The following is a 21748-nucleotide window of genomic DNA, read 5'->3' as shown; positions in this document are numbered from 1 at the left end:
AGTGCTGTTTTTTAAAGCTATTCACACAGAAGAGCATTTTTTGAAAACTTTGTGGAAAACACAAGCTTCGGGGCTGATGGAGGGCCAAAACAGACAAACAGGTGTGTTTTCCAATTTACCTGCATTTGTGTGGAAATGCTTTCAGACTCTTTAAAGTAAACCAGGCCCCCACAGTAGGTGTTCTAACTCTGATGGACCCATCTGCACATTAATGAAACAAACATTCACAGCTGCTTTGAGAGAGTCACTGTGGGAAATTGTTGCGTATTGAAATGAAAGTAGGAGTAGGTGGCACTGACAATAAATGCACCTCAGTAAAATAATTTAAAAGAGCACAAATGCTGTGGATTATATATTCAATTTAAATAAATGCTTATGGGCGCTTTTTCCAAAAATGATGAACATTATTCAAACTATTTATTTGGGGCTTGTATAGTTTAATGCAATCAGTGTTTTAGGTTTTCTCCTGCCACAAAGAGAATAACTGGAAACTGAAGCAACATCTCATAAAAAGACCTTCCAGCATCACATTTCAGCAGCCAGGCACTGAGTGGCCGCACCATTACAATCTATCTGCAATCAGTCTCAAGAGCTTTCTGCCATTTTTACTGAGAAGTTAAACTTTCTTCAACAAAATGGCCTATTTTTTTTCTATTTTGTTTTTTTTAGATTTTCTATTGGTTAATTGTCAAACAAATTGAGGCTTTCCAAAGGAGTGGTATTCAACTTGAAAATGGGAATTTGGAGCGCTTGTTCATTATGTGGTGCTCTCACGATTACAATCTTCATCAGCTGGAGTTTCATTAGGGGCACTCAGAGTATTGAACAATGCCAGTTATTCTTTATCAAGAGAACTCATTAGCAGCAAACTTTCTAATCAACACTGGAGAGCTTGGAGAGCTTTAAAAGAGTGCGGAGTACAGTCTGATTGGAGGTTATTCAAAAAAAAATATTTGATTTGAATGTGGAAATGAGTTTTAAATTGCAAACTGGGCCACGACAACAAAGGTGACATGACAAGCGAATTCAAAACATATGATACACAAACTCACTCATCCAATCATTGCAGCTATTTAGGATTTTACTCCTCTATTCATGGGTTTTTTCAGTAGACTTACGGGAAAAGCTACCTGAACTATGTTAAACTAAATCAGTCTATATTGTTAGATTTCCTGCGTATTCATGAGTGCAGTTACGATGAGGGAAAATGACAATAGCAGCAAACAAGACAAGACCAAACTAATATGGCAGAAGCAAAGACAAATAAGAATCACAATGAAAACACAAGTAATTTCTATATGTAGCACACATGCACAGAGCAGACTGCGAATTCAACCCACCGGCCAAACAGCGAGAGAGAAATGACAGAGTGAAAAACAAGAGTGACAATGAAAAGGAAAACAAGTGAGAGATAAGGCTCTGCATAAATGAGGGGTGGTGGGGGGCTAATAATAATTCCTCTGTGACGAAGGCGATGGGGGTTGTGGGTGACAATTAAAAGGCGTCACAGCATCCACAGCTATCTGTGTACATGTTGTAGTGCCTAGTCATCAGCAGCATTGGTCTTCATTAGCCTCAGCCCACATTTATCTACATCCCAGCAGCCTCCAAACAGCTTAAAGTCCTTGCTTAATTGGAAAACTTTTAAATTTCATGCACTTTAGTTTCATATATTAACCGCCAGGCTTCCACCGCCTGATTTACTTTTCTATTTTGCCGAGGCCTCAGAGAAAAGAGAGCCGTTATCAAATCACGGAGGCTTGATTGTTTTTCCGTTTTTTTCCTTGTGTTCTCTGGCAGCTTTGAAAAATATGACAAAAAGAAGCATTTGTAATTCTGTCGACAATATCACAAAGAAAATGTTGTACTTCTGACACAGGTAAGCGTTTCGTTGAATCGCTGGTGAAACAAAACAACAAACTAAATTGCAATTCAGGTTTTGTTTTTTTGTTTTTTTCTCCCCTCCTCTTCTTTGCGTTAGGTTCCAGAGAGAAAGAGAACAGCTGGTTACAGTGACTCGTCTATGAAAACAAGCTGGAGGGGTTTCGGTGGAAACACTTGAGTTGTAGAAAGCACCTGCACTTGATTGAGATCATTGTTTTCGAGGAGAGTATAGCCCACTGTGTTGACTCTTGCCTTGTCTCACAAACACATTTATGTGCGCTCACACAACCATGCACTCAGACACAAACACACAGCCTCTCTGCCCACATTTTGATGGAGACCTCTGGATGGGGCCCAAACACATCATCATCTTCATCATGTGGCTCTCTCAGCACCAACAGCAGCTGCAGCACACTCGGCATGCTGGGAGCCTGGTCCCTGTCACCCTGGCGACAAGCCACAGCTCAGCAGACATCCCCTCATCTGGTCCGATTTTTATTCCCCTCCTGGGTTTGTTTGTGTGCGTATATGTGTGTGTACGTCAGTCTGTATGTGCCTATGTGCCAAGAAACTTAGGTTCAGTGTGTTTGTGGGTGTATGTGGGCGGCCCATGTCTAGAAGTTACAGCGATAAATACCAGCCACTAAATGTAGAACTCATCACTTTGTATGTTTATTTTGCTTGTTTTGTACTTGAGATTTTGATGCCATAACATAGTGGTCCATTGTCTATAGCGGGGGTTAGGGTCCAGAACATCCTGCAATTGGTGAAAATCCCTGAAGAAGCAACTTTATATTTATTTTTTTATTTATTTATATATATATATATATATATATATATATATATATATATATATATATATATATATATATAAAAATGTGGCTTATAGGAATATTTTTTTATTCAACAGTTTACTAGGCGGTGACACAGGATGATGCTGAATAATAACTGCTCTTAATAAAAACTGCCATAAGGCAAAAATAGCAGTCACACTGTTTTGAACATACAAACGTTGCTACCAAAAACTAAATAAAAGAAACTGGATGGTTAAGACAAAAAAATGGGAACTTTGCTGGACCAAATTCTGATAGAAATAAGGATTGTTGCTGAATATCTTTCTTCTGTCTTTCTCCACTACTACTACAAAATAAAGACAAAAACACCCCAAAATTAATATTTAAAAGTCCTGTTCTATATGGTCCTCGCCACAAACAACGCATATTCACAAATGACAGTTGGAAGATGCCCAGTCATTTTTTGTAGTCTCCATCCACTGCCAATTCCATAAGCAATTTTCCCCCTAACTTTCCAGACTCAGCGGCTAAATAAGACGGAGGGAAAACAGTGCAGAACTGAACAGAAGGCTAGTGTGCCAATTAGACAAGGCAGCAGGCTTGTTTCCTGTGCTGCAAGATAATGTGCTGGAGCTACTTTGAAGGCGCTGCTTCTTCTCTATACAACCTGAGGAGAGGCTGCACATTGCACTTCCTGCCAGTTTCTTCCTCTCTGCTGTCATGACCCCATACCCTCCAGTGTTTGGAGGATTAGTACTCGGACAACAACACAATACTTCCCTAACCACACTGTGACTCAACCTGCATCCATACAACAGGTGGCTGGTTTTCTTTTTTTCTTGAGCAACCCCAACAATTGATCACTGTTGTGGGAACAGAAGTTCTCCCTCTCTTGCTTTTGCTTTCGCAGTGTCTCAGTCCTTTTCTCTGCCAACTTATCCAGACTGGGCTGTTACTAGGACAGCCCCGACACAGCCTGCCCTGGCAGCTGCCAGATTCTCTGTGCCCACATGTCTGCTGGGCCTTCTGAGATGCCAGCTGCATCAGAGACCAGCATTTCAACCAGGAAGAAGAGGAGAGGAGAGGAGAGGAGAGGAGAGGAGAGGAGAGGAGAGGAGAGGAGAGGAGAGGAGAGGAGAGGAGAGGAGAGGAGAGGAGAGGAGAGGAGAGGAGAGGAGAGGAGAAGAGAAGAGAAGAGAAGAGAAGAGAAGAGAAGAGAAGAGAAGAGAAGAGAAGAGAAGAGAAGAGAAGAGAGATTTTTTTTTGCTTGACTGTCATCACAGAGCTGTGTAAAAATCACTTCTTCAACTTCATATCGTGCTAAAAGGGCTTGATAGGAAAGCAAGCGTGACCAAATATCCATTACATTTGGGCTGAATTTCAATCGAACTCAGGGCCAAGAGGTCTAAGTCAGTTTAATATCCTCGTCCCAGAGGTATTTTTAATCCGACCTCTGAAAATTCCCCTCGTCTTGGGTATGAAAAACATGAATTATTCATGACCAATATCAATATTTCAAGATATGGACTAATCTAATTGGATTAAAGACGTGTTTAATGAGGCCTTGCATGTCTAAGAGATGCATATTTTAAAACCTGACCATTTCACCCAGTGTTTAATCCTCGCTGTGACTTGTTCATCTCTGCGCACTTCGTAGCAACTGAGGCTTAATGAGGGTGTGAAGCTTTTTGGATTTTGATGCAAACAGAACCAAATTACAATGCGCCAAAAGAAAATGAAAAAAACACAATGACGCTTTCTTATAAATTTTTCTCCCTTAAAATCACTGCGGACATGAATACATATGATGGTATCTGCAGTTTCAAAGAGGACTTCAGAACCTAGAAGGGTAGAGAGGCGAGAGTAACACGGAGAAACCTTTTCCTCATTCAGTTGGTAAGCTAAAAGCATAAACAGCAGTGCCGCGTTTGTCATTAGAGTGATAAACATGGAGTCATTCATCTTTGCCTGCACAACAGCTCCTAATCGCTGCAGTGTGGCAAAAAAAAATAGACACACCCCTAGCAACACTCTCACCTCCCTTTACTTTCACAGTACCTACTCCATCCATCTCATCACTTTCCTTTTTCTTTTCTTGTCCCCTTCGATTGCTCCTTCAACAATAAAACAAAATTGCAAAACCTTTGAATTGTAAATCTACAATTATGCGTTTGAAAGGCTGCGAGTTCGATCTTCTTTTTCGAGACAGTTGAATTTTTCATTCTGTGGAGGACAGAACTATTCCTTCTTCTCCTTAATGATTTGTACCGAACTTCAAAGAAAAGGTCACATCATTTATTTATACGTAGATATACTGTAGATAGTTTCATTCTGAGACCTGCAGTGAGTTGCTACAGTTAGTGTCTGGGGTATTAAAAATGATGTAGTGAGACATACTCTCAAGCAGGCAGTTAGACAGACAGACAAATGGAAAAAAGATGGTTGGCAGACAGACAGGCAAGCAGAATCACAGATGGGCTGAGACAGACAGGCAAGAGGAAAATAGAGGAATACACATGGATACAGACTCCAGGCAAGTCTCACCTTGAATCCAGAGGAACTCTTCTTTGCTTCAGCTTTCAGTCGTGTTGCCTTTAATGCAGACTTTGTCTTTTTGTAGTCCTGCTTACCTGAAATTAGAAAATAATGCAATTAATGATAAAATAACAATCACATATTTCAATCAAATGACTGAAAAATGGTTCATATTGGCAAATAGATTTATTTATTGTTGCCATGAAAGCAGAGACTCCACAAAGTTACTGTGTACAACCAAAAAACAGTCTCACTTAGCCCCAAAATAACCCATTTTTCATTTTTGCGCTTCAGTTTTTATGAAGATTATGTAAACAAGGTGTAGCGTGCGCTTGGTGCTTGTAGGCAGATTTAGTTACCATTAGACCAGTTGTTTTTTTTCCATGTATCCAGTCTTTAAATGAAGCAACTCCTGGCTGCAGCTTTATATTTGGCTGATGTGAGAGCTGTATTGATCGTCTCATATAACTGTCTGCTAGAAAAGCATATAAGCATTTTTGTTGAAAGTTTTGCTGCAGCTTCTAAGTAAAATAGCTGTCTCATGTTTAAAATGGTGGAGCTCACAAAACAAGGAAAATAAGCTCAGATTTTACCCACACGTCACAATACACAAAATGCAATAAATCTTTTTCTGGCCTGAGCTGCACACAGTTCACCTGTGCTTACTTGACTTCCCACAGGCTCAACTCTCAAGGGTGAGTCCTGTGGGCAAACCGGCCACCTGGCAAACATGTGTGTGTCAGTGTGTGTGTGTGTGTGTGTGTGTGTGTGTGTGTGTGTGTGTGTGTGTGTGTGTGTGTGCGCTTTACATGAGGCAGAGCCGGCTGTCTTGGTCTAATTAGAAACAACACACTGCAGGAAAAGGAACTTTGCTAACAATAGGGTGGAAAGGCAACAGCTTGCTGAACAGTGTGTGTGTGTGCATGTGTGTGTGCTCTGGTTCCTCTATCTCTGTGAGAACCTATTCATATGCTCAGGTTATGAACATATACTGGCAAGTCATTAAAAGACGTTATATTAGAGCTTCAGTTCGGGGTCAAATCTCGATGTGATTAATGCAAGATTACTGTGAGAGCTGAGGTTAGGTGTGATGAGTTAACATTGAAGGTAAGGACTGGGAAATCAATGGGCAAGGCCCTGGGGTCAGCTTCAAGGTTGTCTCAATTGGTGATGTGACATGCAGAGGACGCCTGGAGCTTTAACTCCCAGCCAATTAAGCCTCATTTACATTGGAAGAGGGATCAAGAGAAGTAGACGGAAAGGAACTGTCTATATCCATCTGGAAAGGGTGTGGGAGAGAAAACAGAAAATGAGCGAGGAAGGAGAAGCAAAGATATGTGTGTGTGTGTGTGTGTGTGTGTGTGTGTGTGTGTGTGTGTGTGTGTGTGTGTGTGTGAACAACAAACAGACAGAGCAACATTTCACTGAATAACACAAGGAGAGATTTTTCTCTTCTGGCGACAGCCATGGAGAAAATAGGAGATGACCATTATCCTGGTGTTAAGTATTTGCTGTCTCTCACAACGCAGTCTCTCTTTTTCAACCATCTCACTCCCCCCCATTTCCTTTTTAAAATCTCACATTCAGCTCCTATCGCTTTCTCTCTTCCTCCATCCCTCCTGGTTCTGAACTCCTCCTTCACCTCCCACTGACTCTGAGGAAGGCTAATAGAAATGGGGAGCATGTTGCCAGGAGCAGACAGCAAGCTAGTGGGAATTCATTAGGGGGCTACTGGATGTCTCCTCCACTTGTCAGAAAGTAGAGAGGGGAAAATTTGATTGGAGGGCACCTCAGGTTGTTCACCATTCACACAAATGGTGTAAAGATTTTCAGACTGCAAATGGCTGGATGTGAGAAGACTACAGGGATCGTCATCAAATACTTCAGGAAAAAGCACGGTACAGCGTGAGGAGGGTAAAAATTAAAAGAGAAATACACATGGGATAATTAGAACATATAACAATTTTGCACAAGATTGCTATAAAAAGGTGTTTGTTCTTTGTGTTTTTGTATGTCTTAAAAAACTCAAGCAGATAGCCTCCCAGTTTTATAAGCCAATCAGACTTTTACTCAGTTTTTACATAGATCTGAGGAACCAATAGTTGTCAAAAATTTGCATAATTTTGGCCCCTAACTGCCCTATGCCATTCAGAATGGGCAGCTGCCTGACAGTCCATCATGCTTGTTTGCTTTATAGCCGTCTTTGCTAACTCTAAAATGCCTAAAGCACATCAAATGTTCTGGCTGCAAGAGGGAACACAAGAGTCTTCATGTACTTCCAGCATCTGAGGAACTGAAGACCAAGTAGATTACTTTTATTATTGATGGCAGTGTCACCACAAAAATGAGAAAATCCTTAGTGTTAGCACGTTCAGCTCAACAACGTGCTAACACTTTTATTTTTCAGCCATCTACTTATCCAAAACATTGTTCTCACATACGCTACCAGTGAAAAGTTTGGGCTCACCTTCTCATTCAATGATTGTTATTTAATTATTTTATATATTGTAGATTAATACTGAAGACATCGAAACTATAAAAGAATACATATGGAATTATGCTGTAAAAAAAGTGTTAATCTTCAGTATTAATCTACAATGTAGAAAATAATACAAATAAATAAAAAGCTTTAAATGAGATGGTGTGTCCAGACTTTTGATTGGTAGTATATACTGCATTTAAATGCACTTGGTATTTGTCTGTTGTCAGACACTGGAATGAGTTTGATATTGCGACTAAAATACAACTTTATAAAACCTGCTGTTAGCCAGCAGTAATTTCAAAGCCATATCCAAGCTGTTGCTCTGTACTGCTAAACTACTGCTTTTATTACCCCAGCTATGTGTGACAAACTCACAATGCACATGAAGGGGCAAAGACTGCTATGAATTTAGCAATATTTCCATGTAAGATGATCACTCAGAGAGAAAGTTAAAAGCAACAGAAAGGTCTCGCGCACTCAGCCATGCCTGCATTTGCTGCTGTGCTGTGAACTGTTTTGCTCTGCACTGTCAATTACAGATGCAGAGAGTTTTCATCCTGTAGGGGGCGCATTCGTCAGCAGATTAACTCTTTAAGGAAACTGGAAAAGTCCATTTAAAACAAGGCTAAAACCAGGGTTTACACAGTCACGGTAAAATTAACCATCTTTGCAGTATTATGCTGAAAGGGGCACAATATCTAATCTTTGAACAACCTGGTCACTCCAGAAGGTAGGAGGTACTTAAGCTGGTACGCTGACTGTTACCACAGCTGCCTGATTTACTTCTATTTTCTCTCTAGTAGCCTGTTCATTTGATTCTCAGGATTGTCCATCTTTCATTAAAGAATGGCTGAGAGAGGGAAAAAGCTGTGCAAGGCAGCAGTCTTGTTAATTTTCAGTTAACAAGATTGTTACCTTGGTTGCTATCAGAATAAAAATTCACAGTTTATTAAAAGATGTCTTTCCTCAATGAACTCCTATTTAAAAACTGCTTGCAAATCATTCCTCTAATGCAGAACGGTTTAATAGAGGTGGTAAATGAAAAATGAATCGAGCAAAACAATTAATACAAAACACATATTTACATCTCACGATGTTACATGACCAAGTGACTGAGCCTTTGTACTTTAAAATATCACAAAGTTAAATAGTTGTGTTATATTTCACATCCAGCATATCTGAGAAATGTCATTTGTAATACACAGTTATAAAAAAAACAAGTATGCAAACCAGATATAAGCCCAAAATAAAGAGTAGAAAAGCCATGATCTCTACTTTGCACCATGTCCTGCACCCAGTTTATGTAAGAAAACATTTAGAATTGAAGTTGAAAACCGCCACTGAACAGTTTATGCTTTCTGTTTTGACACTGGTTCACTCTGTTATCCTTATTGATCTTTTCTGGCAAATTTATTGTTTAGATTTAACCCATCCTAAGTATTCGGAGCACTGGTCAGCTGCTGGGGTTCAACCTCAACTCTAAGTCAGCGCCTTGGTCAAGGGCGCTTAGCATGTTTTCGATGGTTGGAGAAACCACAGCTCTTGGAAGGAACTTGCAGAAGCACAGAGAGAACATGCAAACTCCACACAGGAAAACCCTGGCCCTAGCTGGGGTTTGCACCTCTGTTATGAGATGACAGTGTTAAGTACTCAGTCGCCTCGCTCCTTGTTGTGCCCTTAGGGTAGTTTTTCTGCATCTTCAAAAGTCTGAACAGTATCCAAACTTGAACTAGATTGGGTTTAAATTTCCCAAGCATATATATATGTCTTTAGCATTTCAAATGCTTCCCATAAACTTCTTCCAAAACACCTGTATTGTTTTGTTTCTCAATCGCAGGGAGAAACTTGTTTCATGTCTACATGGAGAAATTATGTTAACATGGAAAAATTCATCGCAACCCAATGCACACATAACCATCTGGTAAGAATCAGTACTAACTGGAGCTAAATCACAACACCAAGTAAGAGTATGAAGAGTTGATATAAAGTATTTATGCCAGAGAATTACATCAGGCTGTGGAAGGTATTGTAGTGTTATTTTGTGCTTCTTATGACTTCACATTGGTCTTTCTTCTGTGGCTTGTTTGTGTGGCTCTGGAGACCGCACACACACATCTACACACACTGGGCTCTGATGATATTGCATTGGGCTTATGAGCACTCCTATTTGTCATTGCTGCTCCCCCTGCTGCACCAGCGCTGTAGACACTTTCTGTCACCAATTATCTACCTACGCTGGGCTACATGCCGTCCCTCCCTGCCTTTGCCTTCCATGTTGAAAAGGCATCACTGTCCTCCTGTACAGCAACAACAATGCCACGTCTCAGAGGAGCATTAACCCCTGTAAGGCGGTCTAGAGTGCCTGCTGGGAGGTTTCCCTGAGTGTGCCTTTCATTGAAGTCATCACTGATTTCATTTCAAGAGGAAACGAGGAAAGTGAAAGTGGCCTTCTTCCCACACACCACTTATAAAGCATTCCATTAGGTGGAATGTTCACGGGGCTTCGTGGGTTTGTCTTGCTTGTTTGTCACTGCGTTTACCTTTAAATGGTGTCTGATGAAGACGAGAAATGAGTTTTTATCTTGAGCCATTATTCTGCTTAGCATAATGAGACAGGTAGGGGGTATTAGCTAAAATTAGTTACATGTGATTGAGCACTCAGGGGAAGAAGGGGGTGAAGGGTATGTGATTTGTGTCATAAAAATTGGCCATTAAATTGAAGATAGCAGACGTAAGACATCTAAGAATATCACAGTAAACTTCCACAGTTAAAATAAAGAAAAGCTAATAGTTCCTGAGACATATAGTGGGGTAGAAAAGTGTGAGATCAACAGATATTTCTTTTTGCATTTGTTTTGAACAAAAATACCACTTCAATGCTTTTTTTCCATTAAAAATGACATCATCCAGACAGCTGGAGTCAAAGTTCAATGTGAAAAATGTCCATGACCCTCTTTTGCTTTAATGACAGTAGACATTCAAGCTGCAAGGACTCTGTGAAGACTTTGTGCAAAACCCAATAAACCATGTTATATGGGGTAGTTTTGAGGTTCAGTGGGACTGAGGTCAATCCACAACTTCTTTGGTCATCAAGTAGTTCTTGCAAAGCTTTGAGGTGCGTTTGGGCTCATGATCCTGCTGCTCCCTCTCCACAAAAATGCAAACTAGATGGTGAAGCCTGCCTGTGAAGAATGAAGGCTACTTCTCTTCAGTCAGGAACAGTCCAAACACCCTTTAGACAAAATGTTCCCACAATTTTTTATTGAGGGTTAATACAAGGGCTGCAATTCGCATTTCTGCTCAACTCCTTAGATACAACCTTTTGTTGCTGTCAGAGAAATCAACCTTGGATTCATCAGTAATTTTGACTTTTCTTCTACTCTTATGGTATGTCTTAGATTTGGACCCCTTTTCTATATCTTGTTTCTCACTATCACTATGCTGCTTCATATAAGATTTTCCCTGGAAATATTTCTACATTTATAACAGTGAGCAATAGGTGGATTTAATGATTTTAACAAGCCTCTCATAAGCAGATCATACCTACTTGAGTGTCAGCTAAAAGCGTGTTTTAGTGGTAGGGATAGAACCAAAGGAAATCTGACCTTTTGTACAAATGAGTTAATATCACAAATATGCTTCAGTTTCATAAGATTTCCTCTTTACATGTCATAAGCGCTTGTGTTTTTAAATATTTCTAATCCCCGGAAAAAATAAAATATGATAAACACTTAACTGTAGACCATAGCTACAAATTTTTCACAGTATGGCAGTAAATGCATTCTTGTCAGATAGGCTACATAATAAGAGCGGTAAAGGGTGAAAAAGACAACATTGCAGAGTGACACACTGGCCTAAATCAGATTATCATAAAAGAATATATAAGATAATCTAAACATAAGGTAAACTGACAATTGCTTCAGGAGGAAGAGACAGATGATGGAGGATAGAGTCAATAACACACCTGTTAGATAAACTAGTTTTCCTGGTAACAATTGAATTTTTCTTTCATGCCTTTTGGTCAGATTGGATCAGATGCTGGCAACCCCGAGATAGCATTTATTGCCATTAATGTGCTTTACTTTACAGAGTGTAAAATATTTCTTTACACAATGTTAAAATTCTGATGGGCTTGACAGGCAGGAAACAAGCTGCGACAGCATCATGGTAAAACTGTCACCTGCCTCATGGCAAGTCATGATTCTAGGCCAGAACAAAGCAACTGTGATATACTGTAAATTACCTCATGTTGCAAAATAGTACACTTCAGCTGCCTACATTTCAGTCATGCATCATCTAATGAAAAGACATTTGAAGGGATCACAAGAAAATGAAAGCGCTAGCATGTTTCTGAGTTATACTATGGCACTGTTTTACCAAGTTCCTACCTTATTTTTTTACATCTCTGTAGGCATAATTATATGTCAAATATGTGGAATATCCACTACAGTAACACAGCAAGAAGCTGTATTACAAAACCCAGTGCACCACATACTTCAAAAACACTTTGAGTCAAAAAGCTATGTCTGCACAGAAGGTAAAGAGTGAACAGCACATTAGCAGAATAGCAGCAGCTTTAGTGCTAAGTGTGTGTCTATATAGAAAGCGTATTAAAGGATATAGACTTCAAACGTACAAATATTCTTCTGAACACATAGATGCATAGATCACTGTATTTTAATCAATATCATCTTTGTAGGTGATATATATATATGTGTGTGTGTGTGTGTGTGTTGCATGTGCACAGATAGCTGAATTAATTAAAACAGAAGCTTATTTATCATCAGAACTGCATGAGGCAGATCACTGAATAACGTCTTCCAGTGCTGTAGCCACACAGCAACATGTGTACAAATGTAAAATTCTTCACCTGTGTGACTGTGAAAATACACCAACATACATTTTATTTCTGATTGGCAATGGGTGAAACGGTGCAACCTCGTTTTCAATGTTAGTCTTTTTGTGCCGTTGTGAAAAATGCAATGGTTCCGGGTTTTGAAAGCTGCAAACAATACAATAATTACCCTAAAGCCACTTATCCATTCATCAGATTAAATTGTGCCCCGTTTCAAAAATGTCAAAAAAAGACTGGTGCTTCTCTGTTGGATGCAGGTATGTAACCTCAAGCCAGGACTGCTCTAAAGAAAGAATCAACTAATAATGTAAAGTGATACACATTTTAATTAAACTAAATGCTTTTACAGATGCAAGCAATTACACTGCCACTACTGTAATGTTTGGAAAAGCTAATGCACACAACAGCACTTCACCTTGGAAGACAGTGTCTGAAAAGCACTATCAGACAAACCTGAGGCCACATTTCAATGACAGCCTATGTTGCACATGCAAATATAGTGTACACCAATACAGACTGACAAAACAATAACTTCAAACCAATTTGACTGTTTAATGAAAGGTAAGCGAAAACCTATAAAAACCAAGTAACTCCTCAACAACTGCGCTGTACAAGGACTGGTAGCACCTTCATCAGTTAAAGTTGCTGACAGCTCACAAACGCAACTCCTTCTAATCATATAATGCTTGAAAAATGAATGAATTGGTTGTGCAACATTGGAAATAAACTGACATTGCAATATGTGTTGTTCTGTAACACAGAATGAGACAGGAAAAAAATGCCGCAATTTTCACCAGATAACTTGAATAAATCTGTTTGGAAAAGAATTAATCATTCTACAATGATTGGAGTGATTTTGTAGAGGAGTGCATCTGCATCGAAAATAAAAAATAATTAAAAATAAATTGGATGGAATTCAAATCTGGTTTTGCACTTTTACTGCAGAATTTTATGGTGCTGATTTTAATGATCGAGCTATAAGTCATGTTGAGTTGTGTGGCAGCAATAATTGTGAGACAGAGCACCTGTTTTTGGTCAACATCATCCCTTCTGTAGCTGAAGTATTTCCATACAACTGTCATTGCATTTCCTTTCCAGTGTTTCTCTCCTGTTCCTCACTCATTTTGCTGTGCACATGTGAAGCCTGCATGGCAGCAAACTCTATGTTTTGCGAATAAAGTTTTATTTCAAAAAGTCGGCATATCCAAGAAACCTTAAATCAGAGAACACTATGTTCTGCCAGACAAACTTCTCTTGTACATTAGTTTTGAAAAATAAGAATAGTGCAAGTTTTGTTTTTGTATCAAGCAGCAAAAGTAGTTGTAGTAAGTACAATGTAACTATTGCACATGGGTACATCGCAATGTCAGTCTTGAAACAGTATACTGCACAACCCTGGTATGGATGTGCGAACCTGCATCTCCAGCTCGGTAAGCGACACGGTGCATCTAAATCAAGAATAGATTCACGGTCTTCAACAGAGCACAAACTCAAGCATGCCTTGCTGTCAGCACACTGCCTCCATCTCAGCTCAGACTCATGACCTTGGATAACTCCACTCCTCTGCCTCCCAGCACCTCTACCGCTTTCTCAGATTCACTTCAGCACGTTGTAATTGCCCACGAAAAAAGTCTAGATGTCGCCCCTTGTTTCCAATCTTGGCATACACAATTAATTTTCCACTGTAATGCTGGCAGTCTCATCAATAATGATTCCAATGAATTCACTGCCCTTCAGATTTTCATCAAGTCGCCTCATAATAACATCCCCCAGTGCCTTCTCCATATCACACAAGGATTCGTTGTGCTTGTAGATGCATCATTTGTTTCAAAATCAGGAGAACGATCTGCCTTCAGTAAATCAATCACTCCTCTCCGCCGATGACCTGAAATGTCATTTTTGGCCACATGAAACAACTTGTAATTGGGAATGCAGCTTCTGGCCGGTCTGTTCTTTGGCCCTGTCGATATGACTTTTCACATGCAGTTGTTGCTGACAGAGAAAATGTGATCTTGGCGCCAGCTGTGCTCTGTGAGGGCTGTTATGCTCGTATTTGGTGACCCTCTTGTAGAGCAACTTTTCCTCCCTGAGCTAACAAAAAAGGAGCAAGACACTTTACCCACTCCATCAATGGTTTCACATTTACGGCATGTGAATGTCTTTTCTGCCACTTGGGTTTAAAGTGGGCTCTCGCAGTTTCTGCTGCTGGACTCTCAGTTTCTTAAGTGCGTGGAACATCCTCATAAGGCATAGAGTCGGAAGTATTGGCAGGTTTACTGTTAGCTTTAAAGAAAAACATTTCAAGGTTGGACTGTGTCACCAGACCTATCTGTATGCTATAAACAGGAAAAGGCAATGTTATCAATAGTAAATAACAGACATGTTAACAGGCTTGAAGGTTTTTAAAATTTCTACAAGGGAGAAACACTTGTAAACAATTGTCATAAAGGTTAAATGGTAACAAACAGGTGCGTGAATGCGTAAAGAAAATACTAACTGTGGAATATGTGTGCATGTTTGTGTCTATGGGGACCGACCATCCTACATATGCACCGCATGCAGAACGACGGGGTGATTTGGACAGACAGTCCACCATCCAGTACTCTCTGAGTGCCCTGGGACAATTCAGGAAACACACTGACAGCGTGTCTGACAGTTTCTCGTGCTTTGCTTTGCTTCTGTGTCTATGCAGCATGGCAGCCAAATAGTCAGTGACCACATGGTGCGGATCGCTGGCATCTGCCAGAATGAAGGGTGGTAGAACTGGAGGACTGATGCCAGACACATGGGAAATATTTATTCCTTGTTCTGTCAGTGGAGGAGAAGGACAGTAAAATCTTGCAATCTGTGTGAGATTTAAAGTAGAACACTGAAGATTATGCATGATGCAATGACAAGAGGAAAACATATACCTTGGTGATATGCTGTAGTAGGCCTACAGACAGGTGAAATGTTACACCTGCAGGAAGTACATGTTTGCAGGTGTGATCTTTTACAGTTTGAAATGACACCATCTTAAGCTAATAATTCCCAACCTGCAGTTTCCTCTAGTTTTCAGCAGGCAGCAGTGCGAACAGTCACACTTTTATGTAAGACCATTTCAGCTTTACCTATCCAGTATTCAGTCAATTATAACAGGCTTAATAATGGTATTTAAAAAGGGAGAGTGAGAAGTAGCCCTTTGATGGCCATCTGACAAGACAAAAGCACTCCAGCAGAGATGATGGTACAGCTCAACAACCAGTGTGGACTACTGCTGATGTGCCATGAAAAAGCCGCCTATTACGATTTCAAATTACCACGTGTGGCCCATTCCAGCTCTCAGAAGAACAAGCCCCATGCTATCTTAGAAGTCTTCATTTCTCTCCACCTTTTTTTCCCCCACTCTGTCTCATTCTCTTGAAAAAGAAGGAAAAATGGTTGAAATTGAGGGGTTGGAAGAAGGCGGCCATAGAGATGGGACCAGCATCCCTGACAGCTGTGTTACATATTTCTCAATTGATAGGAGGTGCTATAAAAGAAAAAAAAAACTAAATGGGTGAAAAAAATGACTTTCTGCACTCTAGCCAGGAGATGTGAGAGTGGGAGATGAGTATTACTATGTGTTTGTGTCTCATTTGTTGAACCTGGCAGGTTTTACATAATGGCAGATGGTTAAGAGATATCTATAGGCTAAATAATCCTATTCTTCTATTGCAATGTGAAAACATATGCAAAAATCAACCCCTCCTTTATAGCCCAGTAGAGTAAAAAAGACGGAATTTTCATAACAGGTTATAATGTGCCTGAGATTGACAAATACTGCAGTCAGACTGACAGTAAAATAACATGAAAAGAAAAAAAGCAATTGAAAAAAATGTAAGAGAAAAGAGACAAAATGCAAACATGGATCAACAGAAAACCTATAGCCCTGAGAGACAATCAGACTGCTGTGAATCCTGTTAACATAGAAGTAACACCAGGAAATATAAAACCTGGAATACTGTGAGGATGTGAATCACTAGGGACCAACAAACAGTCGCCCATTGGGAGGAGGGGGTCCAGAGCAATGCTATAACTACACAGTAAAGACATCTAGAGAATACTTAGCCATGGCAGAACTTCACTTGTTGCCTCCTAATGGAAATACAGCATACAATAATGCATATTGCGGTTGTGAAGCGCATGATCAAAAATTACATTTATGATTTACCAAATCTGCAACTAAATAAAGTTGAACATTCTTTGGCATTTTACACAAGAAGTATACAGAATGAAGCTTTTTCTGGTTTTAGAATATGTCTGATTAACAACTTAACATTCACCCTTTTTTCAACAAAAGAGGCAAAAATCTTAGAATCATTTTGTTTGTTGGCCTTAGTTGGCATATAAAAATGATTTGCATGATTCTTCTTTGTGTCTTGAGTGTTTTGATTTATGGAAAGTTGCCATAAAATAATGTGCAAATTTAGCAGTCAACACAGGTATATACCACTATTTGCACTAAAATGCAGGAAATTTAATATTGTGGATTATGTCACTCTTCAGCTCATTCTTTATATCATAGCTGCAAATGTTGTACCGTCGTCAGGAACTTGTAAATGATGATGATATGGATCAGGACCAAGACCAGGATCTTTATTAGGATGCTTTACTGTCTCACTCCATTTCTCCATTATGTGAAAAAAACCCTCCTTGTATCAGGAACTGGACAACTTTAGTGTCTAACAAGTCTACTAAGTCACATTTAATGTCAACAATATAACTCCTGGGATTTGAAATAAAACCTTTAAGCCCATAAGGCCAACAGAGATTCTCTTTGTGTTTGCATCATTATCCAGCTTTGCCACTGGCAACCTTTTGGTTTTGCTCCACAAGAGGAAAACAAAAACAAAAAGACATGATATGAGCTGTGCTGTGATCTTCAAACAGCCATGGCTGGCATGCTAAAGACGACCAAACTTTTGATTGATTTCCACCATATTGCTTTAGTTAGGCCTTTGTGATGTAAGAGGAAAGATGGGAAAACCAAATACTAAAGGATTAGAGTGGCATTGAAGTTTGACAAAACAGCTTCTGACGTAATATCAAAGAGGCAGTTCTTTAAGCGTGGTATTCAATGTCTGTCACCTGAGATGCTCTTTGTTCATCTCTAATTACTTCCACAGGTTGTATACTGGCTCTAATCCAGTGAATCTGGTTTAAGTTTCTTTTCAATCCAATGCAAACCACAAAGGATTCCAGGACTGTGCAAAAAAGATGATACTTGCTCCTGCATAGCCAACACTGACAAAGGTTTTTAAGATCTGGACTGTTGTGCAGTTTGGGATAAATGTAAAACTAACTACCCTCAAAAACCTCCCAGTACTATGGTATTATATGTGATTTATTATGTATGATTGTTTCTACGAGGGGGCATTGATTACTGCATTGTGGTAAGATTGCCCACATCAAGCGGTGAGTTATGATTTCTGTTAGAACAGTTACACAACATGTATAAGATCAATCTCAGCTGTCAACAAAACATCAGGAACTCATTTACAGAACTTATTGTTTTAATTGTCAGTTAATATATTGATTATCCTTTTGATTAAACTATCAGTCATCCGGTATGGCACATTAATGGCACATGCCCAGAGAATTTCTTTTATGTTATGAAACAAAGAGAAGCAGTCGTTTCTTTAAATCCGTTCCCAACCAGTGTCAACATATCAAATCAGCACACAAAATGTAATCTCCTATTTGATTTACTGTTGCTCGACAAAGTGATGCATCAGGATGGCAGAATACTCACCAATCTGCTTTCTGTACTGATCGACTGGTAATCTGGTTGCGCTGGCATCTTTCTTCCCCATTCTCCTTCCTCAGCCTGACAGGAGATGAGAAGAAACACGACCGTGTAAGTGAGAGAATTTTCACAGCCCGGTGTCCGTGTTGCACCTGATCATTTAGCTTAATCAAATACAGATATAGCTTCATTCCTGTTACTGTAGCATGAGATAACTTGTGAAAGCTGCAGGAAGGATCCAAGTTAATACACAGTCACATATAGAGAAGAGTAGTCAGGTTTGATCAGGCAGATGGTTTATCTCTCACATACATCTGCTAGACATAATTAAATTAATTCTCACCACCTTCCATTTGTGTTACATTCACAGTATGTGCGCTTCCTATCCATCTCATTTAGTCTAACACCATTTCCCTTCACACCATGAGCTCTCTTTGATTACCCTGACAGCTCGGAAGTAAGATATAAAGAGAAAGAAAGAGCTAGGAACGATATAAATAGTATCCTTAGGGTTCATGTGTAGCTGTGCAAGTGTGCAACTACACTTACATTACAGAATAAATATCTATCTATGGAGGCAACACATTAATGTCGAAGCATGTATAGCTGTACAGTCACCAGAATAATTACATCTGTGAAGGACTTTTTCTTTACAGAGTGCTTCAACTCAGCGTGTTTGTTTCATTGCATCCATCCAATGTACTTGTTTCTCCAGTGAACTCTCTGCTCTAAATTCCAGACAGGCTCCCTCACAACACACTGCATCAATCAATATTGTAGCCCTTTGTTTAAAATAGTGGGAAAAGTAAGCATGAGTCAAGGCATAACTGTGCCTTCTCATGATTCCGGTCTGTTCTCTGGCTAAAAGATTTCTTAGAATGATTAAAAGAAAAAACCTGCACCCATCCATATGCTTCGATGGATAATACTCTACATCCACCATGCCCTGCTTGTGTGACTATAATTGATTATCTCCAAAAAGACAAGGTTTAAGTGTGACAAAAAGAAAAATGTGTATGCAGGTGCACGCGTGAGAATAGAGAGGTGAAAAGAAAAAAAAATATCTGTGTGCATCCAAGAAGAACAAGAGTGGTGGAGAGTCTGGAGGTGCAGCTGGGGAATAGAGGAGGGAGACTGAATTAGCATGTTCAAGGAGCGTGGCCGGCTGCCTGTGCTGACTGATACTTTCTCATGGGAGACTGCTGCTGTCTTGAGATACCAGAGTTTTACCTTACACTAAAAACACTGTTTTCAGCTACATTTCAGACACTGTTAGTGCCGGCAGAGAAAGAGGATATATGCACAGCTATTGTTCTCCACAAGCTGAAAACCAGAGTCAGCAAGTTAGAGGAAGCGAGAGAAAGACAAAAGGAAGCGAGGAAATTATCCAAATGAAATGTTTACAGTTGGACACAGTAGGTTCTCAGAGCTACTGGCTATGCTGTACTGCGCCGTAATAATCCAGTATTAGAGTAGTGTAGGCCTTAAAATGCCAAAACAACAAAATTAAAGCCTTTATCATCGCAAGGAGTCCACTCACTCTGGAATTTCCACAGACATGTCATAGTATACAGGATATAACCACTGTCCCAGGTCATTTACACAGTAAATCATTCAAGATTTTACCATCACTTTTTTCTAAGTTCACAATTAGGGCATTTTCTCTTATAAATGATCAAAATTAAATGCTTTAAAGAGGCTGTATTGATAATACAGGCTACAAAGCAGAAACGTAAGGCAACAAAATTCAATTCACATATGGTAAGTGACACACAAGTTAGAAAACCTGTGATCACTGAAACGAAACTGAGTACACTTCTGATTTCCAAATAGTGTAACTGTATAAATACAGTTAGAAAATTACCTGTGATCCCCAGAACCTTCACAAATTTGCAGTTTATGTCTGCATCTTCCACAAGAATCATCAAAATTGATAAAGGAAGATAAGTGATCAAGCAAAAGACAGTTGCAAGAATAATCAGGTGGTTTTGAACGAGTCATAGTACCATTAATCAGAACCTCTGCAGCTGTTCTCGTGAAATGACAAGACAGACAAATTGCAAGATCTAGCTCTTGACCAATCTTGGGAAATTTACATTCAAGTGCTTCAGATTGGCACAGAGGATATCAATGGAATTTATTTAAGCAATAAGTGCTTAAGAATAAAGTGCACTGTACATTAAAAAGTAGAAGTGATTTTTTTTTCTCTGAGCAAAGGGTGTTACAACTCTGAAGCAAAAAACTTGCAAGCAGGTTTGAAAGACATGGCATCTTAAAGAAAAAAAAATCCAAAATGGTACCATTTATCAGCCAGAAACTGCCAGAATCTGAAAAAAACACTGGATATTCAACTTTTCAATAGTCCTTGATGAAATTCTGTGACGTGCTGCTCTGTAAAAAAAAAAAAAAAAAAAAAAAAAAAAATCAAAGCCTAAATTGTGATCTTTCATGTAATTAATTTTATTCTACATGTCTCATTTATAATTTGCCAAAAATAAATCACTTGCACAAACCATCCATTCATCCATCCATCATCTATACACTGCTTAATCCTCATTAGGGTCGTGGGGGGCTGGAGCCTATCGCAACTGACTTAGGGTGAAGGCAAGGGAAATTGTGTTCACTTGTTGTCATAGTTACAGTGACACAGAGCTGCTATCTCGCAATGATACAGAAATCTTTAACAAATCCCTGGATCCAGACTATAAGCCACATCACTGCCAAAATCTAATCAATTGGTCCCTGTGTCATTTCTGACCTTCCCTGAAAATTTCATCCAAATCCATTGGTCCGTTTTTGAGTAATGCTGCTAACAGGCAGACAGACAGACAAACCAATGCTGATCGTCACATAACTCTGCCGAGGCTTCACCTCCTCGGCGGAGTAAAAATTCTCAGCAACCGAGAAGCCACCACTGACCCAGCTGTAATCAACAATCACATGACTAAACTTCAGGGACGATTCGGCTGAATTGCCGGCTGTGCATGAACAGAGCAGATAGGAGACAAGCACGGAAACAAATGGAAAATGTAAATAGTACAATATCGATAGTATGCAGAACCACTGTTTGTTTTTTTTCCCAGTATTGCTAACATCTGTGGGCACTAGAAAAACATGTTGTACATGGTGATTCCAGGTGTTTCTGAGAAATTCAACTTTTTGTTTAGTGTTTTTATGATTCGTAGACTAACTTTGTTATACAGCACACAAGACATTTTTGAGCTCTGTCTACTTCTAACCATGGTTGTGCTGTTGCCATAGAGGTTCGGGAATTTATATTGCAGTGAAAAGGTACAGAGGGGACAAAGGTACACAACTAAGTCTAAAAATGTTAAAAATGTATTTAAAAATTCACAAATGAAGTGCACTGAAAGAAGAGAAGCGACATATGCAGTATAGTTTCCTGAAGACAAAACAAAGACACAACCAGT

The 21748-nt window shown here is 39.5% G+C and overlaps 1 protein-coding gene across 1 annotated transcript in view; it reads right to left on the bottom strand.

Annotated features, from left to right (window-relative positions):
- triqk (triple QxxK/R motif containing) overlaps positions 1 to 21748 on the bottom strand; it is a 29613-nt gene that overhangs the window by 7022 nt on the left and 843 nt on the right. Inside the window, exons 2-3 of the mRNA XM_055017652.1 lie at positions 18324 to 18398; positions 5223 to 5308 (exon numbers count right to left, since the gene is read on the bottom strand). Of these exons, the coding sequence (XP_054873627.1) occupies positions 5223 to 5308; positions 18324 to 18384 (147 nt within the window). The 5' untranslated portion in view covers positions 18385 to 18398. The remainder of the gene's footprint in view (positions 1 to 5222; positions 5309 to 18323; positions 18399 to 21748) is intronic.

Source organism: Amphiprion ocellaris, chromosome 15 (assembly GCF_022539595.1).
Source record: "Amphiprion ocellaris isolate individual 3 ecotype Okinawa chromosome 15, ASM2253959v1, whole genome shotgun sequence".
In the NCBI taxonomy this organism is placed as follows: domain Eukaryota; kingdom Metazoa; phylum Chordata; class Actinopteri; family Pomacentridae; genus Amphiprion; species Amphiprion ocellaris.
Note: the sequence above shows the minus strand (reverse complement) of the source record. Positions and strands in the feature narration are given on the sequence as shown.